The sequence below is a fragment of the Curcuma longa genome, unplaced genomic scaffold (assembly GCF_044706935.1).
Source record: "Curcuma longa cultivar G26 ecotype Majalengka, Jawa Barat unplaced genomic scaffold, ITB_CL_G26_1.1 contig_1472, whole genome shotgun sequence".
Taxonomy (NCBI): Eukaryota; Viridiplantae; Streptophyta; class Magnoliopsida; order Zingiberales; family Zingiberaceae; genus Curcuma; species Curcuma longa.
The window spans coordinates 1-3,383 of record NW_027429849.1 but is presented as its reverse complement, the minus strand read 5'-3'; the positions used below and the strand labels follow the sequence as shown (position 1 = coordinate 3,383).

At 39.7% G+C, this 3,383-nt stretch overlaps 1 protein-coding gene across 3 annotated transcripts; it reads left to right on the top strand.

Moving 5' to 3' along the window:
* Positions 1 to 258: 258 nt before the first annotated feature.
* Positions 259 to 2,965, top strand: LOC141816157 (uncharacterized). 3 transcript variants are annotated; one of them, XM_074703991.1, is made up of 6 exons: positions 259 to 693; positions 924 to 1,034; positions 1,151 to 1,195; positions 1,316 to 1,387; positions 2,511 to 2,598; positions 2,671 to 2,965. In XM_074703991.1, the coding sequence occupies exons 1-4, from the start codon at positions 451 to 453 to the stop codon at positions 1,370 to 1,372; spliced, it is 456 nt and encodes a 151-aa protein (XP_074560092.1). In that variant the 5' UTR covers positions 259 to 450; the 3' UTR covers positions 1,373 to 1,387; positions 2,511 to 2,598; positions 2,671 to 2,965. The 3 variants fall into 3 exon arrangements, with proteins under 3 accessions (XP_074560092.1, XP_074560093.1, XP_074560091.1); XM_074703992.1 differs by having other exon boundaries at positions 2,494 to 2,598; positions 2,687 to 2,965; XM_074703990.1 differs by having other exon boundaries at positions 2,494 to 2,598.
* Positions 2,966 to 3,383: the final 418 nt, after the last annotated feature.

The window sequence follows — 3,383 nt, the reverse complement described above, 5'->3', positions numbered from 1 at the left end:
ATTTACGTTTTATAAAATTATTTTAATTAAATATTTTATAAATATTTACGTTAATTATATATTTTAAAATAAATAAATAAATCATTATAATTTTTACATAATTATATTTTTATAAATTAATTAATAAATAACATTTAATTAACCCTAACATTGGGTCTTCCACACTGTCCGCCTCCTTATTCCGCACCGCAGCGCCGCCGCCTTCCACACCGTCCGCCTCCTTATTCCGCACCGCAGCGCCGCCGCCTCCTTATTCCGCACCGCAGCACTGCGTAAGAAGTATGAGGCACCGCTCGGCTCAAAAGGTCCGACGAAGAGATCCATGACCTGATCGAGCACGAGAAGCGGCGGCAGTCTCATGGCATCGAGCTAATCGCCTCCAAGAACTTCACCTCCTTCGCCGTTATTGAAGCCCTCGGCAGCGCCCTCACCAACAAGTACTCCGAGGGCATGTCCGGCAACCGCTACTACGGCGTGAACGAGCACATCGACGCGATTGAGAACCTCTGCCACTCCCGCGCCCTCGCCGCCTATCGACTCGATCCTTCCAAGTGGGGCGTCAACGCCCAGCCCTACTCCGGCAGCCCCGCGAACTTCGCTGCCTACACCGCGTTGCTCAACCCTCACGTCGCCTCATGGGCCTCGACCTCCCATCCGGCGGCCACCTCACCCACGGATACTACACATCCGAAGGTAAGAAGATCTCCGCAACCTCCATCTATTTTGAGAGTCTCCCCTACTTGATCAATAGTATACCTTTTGCCTTCCATCTCAAAAAAATCAAATTGGAATTGGAGGCTAAACTGATCCGTTGCAATAAAATCGGATCCGAAGGAAATATATCAATCTTTTTTTTTTCTATTTTTTTAATAAATTGTACCACGTATTTACAGTTATTTTGATTTCTATTCCTTATTTTGCAGAGAAGAAATGGCTATAGCCATGGCAAGAGTAGATTGAATTTTAGGCTTCGAGGGGCTGAAAAAGAGGATAGCATTAGGCGAACTGTATATGTGTCTAACATTGATAACCTTGTGAGTCAACATTTATTTGTTCCTTCTATATAAAAAGTTGTCTGATCCTTCTACCACTAACCGTGTCACTTTATGTGCTCTCTGTGCTAATTAAGACATTGTTCTATATTTATCAGGTAACTGAAGAGAGGCTTGCTGAAATATTTGCTGCATGTGGACAGGTAAGTTGTTTAATTTGCAATGTTTAGAGATTTTCTATTGTTTAATCTGCAAGGTTCAGAGAGTTTCTAAGTATTATATTTATATATATTTTGTATCTTTCTTTTTCAAACAAACTGAAGCTGGATAGCAGATGCAATGACACAATCAATATACCAGTAGTAGCTAGTGGCCACTAGCCTAATCTATATAAGGTACCCTTTCTCACCATCACTATATGCATTCTATTGTGGGGGTATTCTCCCGTTGGGGAATATAACATTGTTAATTGTTTCTTGTGTTTCAAATGACCCATAGCCATGTTAGCCTTCTACGATGTTGTCGCTTTTTGTTTGACACTGAAATATTTAACAGTTGTGGAGTAGTTCTGAAATTGTCTTCAGAGTGGAAAATCTTTTGCAATTAGTTTTTGTTCCTTCGGAAATTAGCAAATTAACATCCAAGTAGATGAATGCCTATTTATAGGTACCAACATAGAGTCCATAGTTTTGGATCAAATTGCATGCCTTTGTCTCTCTGAAAGTTTTTCGTACAGAGGCATCCATGTACCGAGTCATCCTTCCAGAGCTAGCCGAGCAGGCAAGAACCTCAACTTTCTATTGGTCAGAACAAGATCTTAAGTTCTTTGTTGTGCAATATAGTGAGTGATCCAATAACTTCAGCATACAATTAGATTGATTCACGATGTCCTACTACTCCAATGACCAATAGTAGTTTACCAAAGCTCATGGCCAGTACTGGATTATAGGAATGACGATTACTAATTCCACACACATAACTAACCAGTGTCTTGATATCTTCAATTGGGCATTGTGTTCATGCCAAGTATCCCACAACATTTTGTTAATAGCAGGTATGTATAGAATCAATGATGTAGCTTGACCTCTGTTTAAATGGAGTTGGTAATCTACAGTTCAAGAATCTTACCTTAATAATTCTGTAACTTTTAACTTTAGTGGTTAAAAATAGTAAGCATCCTTGTGGATGATTTTGTTGTTAATCTACATATATATCTCATGTTGAATCAATTATGTTTGAGTAAATGTATTCTTTATATTCTTATCGATTATAAAACATTTTTACTCATCTGCAAATGAATCAATGACTTTGTTTTAAGAGTTCTTTTGCCTCATACTTATCTGCAAATCATCTTCCATCACTTATAGAAACATATATAGTGCCTAAGTGTGCTTTGTGGCATCTGCTGTGTTTTTATGAATTATGTGATTTGTCTTTGCTTTCTACTTCTGCTGTTACAAACTTTTAGTGTTAGAAGATCATCCATGCTTTTCTGCAACAGATGCTTATTAATTGCAGGAACAACAAGAAACTACTTGGTCAAGTTAGAGCATTTGATCGCCACTGCAACATGGTCCTCGAAAATGTTAGGGAGATGTGGACCGAGGTATTGCAACTTTACAAATGCATACAATTCATCATCTCTTTTCATGCATGGCTCCTTATGGTTTTTACCCAGATCACATATACCCAAGACGGGCAAGGGGAAGAAGAAAGCTCTTCCAGTCAACAAGGATAGATTTATCAGCAAGATGTTCCTTCGCAGAGACTCTGTATTTTTGCAGAGATTCATCAACAAGGATAGATTCATCAGCAAGAAAGCTCTTCCAGTCAACAAGTATATATGTGCTAAGTATCAGCACATATATACACATAACCTCATGTATTTTATGTTTTTCTTTATGTTCAAGATAACAAAGTCTTGTAAGCTTATCAAAACAGATGTGAATGTTATATATAATTGTTGGATTATAAATGTGTAATTTTATATGGTATTTGTGTGTGGTATTTATGTTATTAATTATTTGAGTTTTGAGTTTATAATTGTGTTTTGAATGGTTTAATTATTTTATTTTATCCACAGCGCACATTGCGCGCTGCGATTGATCACATCCACAGCGTACATTGCGCGCTGTGGAAGCTCACATCCGCAGTGCGCAATGCATGCCGCGGATGATCACATTCGCGGCGCGCATTGCGCGCTGCGGAAGCTCACATCCGCAGCGCGCATTGTGCGCTGCGGATGAGATCATCCGCGGCGTGCATTGCGCGCTGCGGATGCCTAACGACTTTTAACAGCTTGCAACTGTGCAGCGTGCGATGTGCGCTGCGGATAGCATATTTGCGCGCTGCGGAAAGTCATTTTTGTTGTAGTGTAATCTAGATGTGATG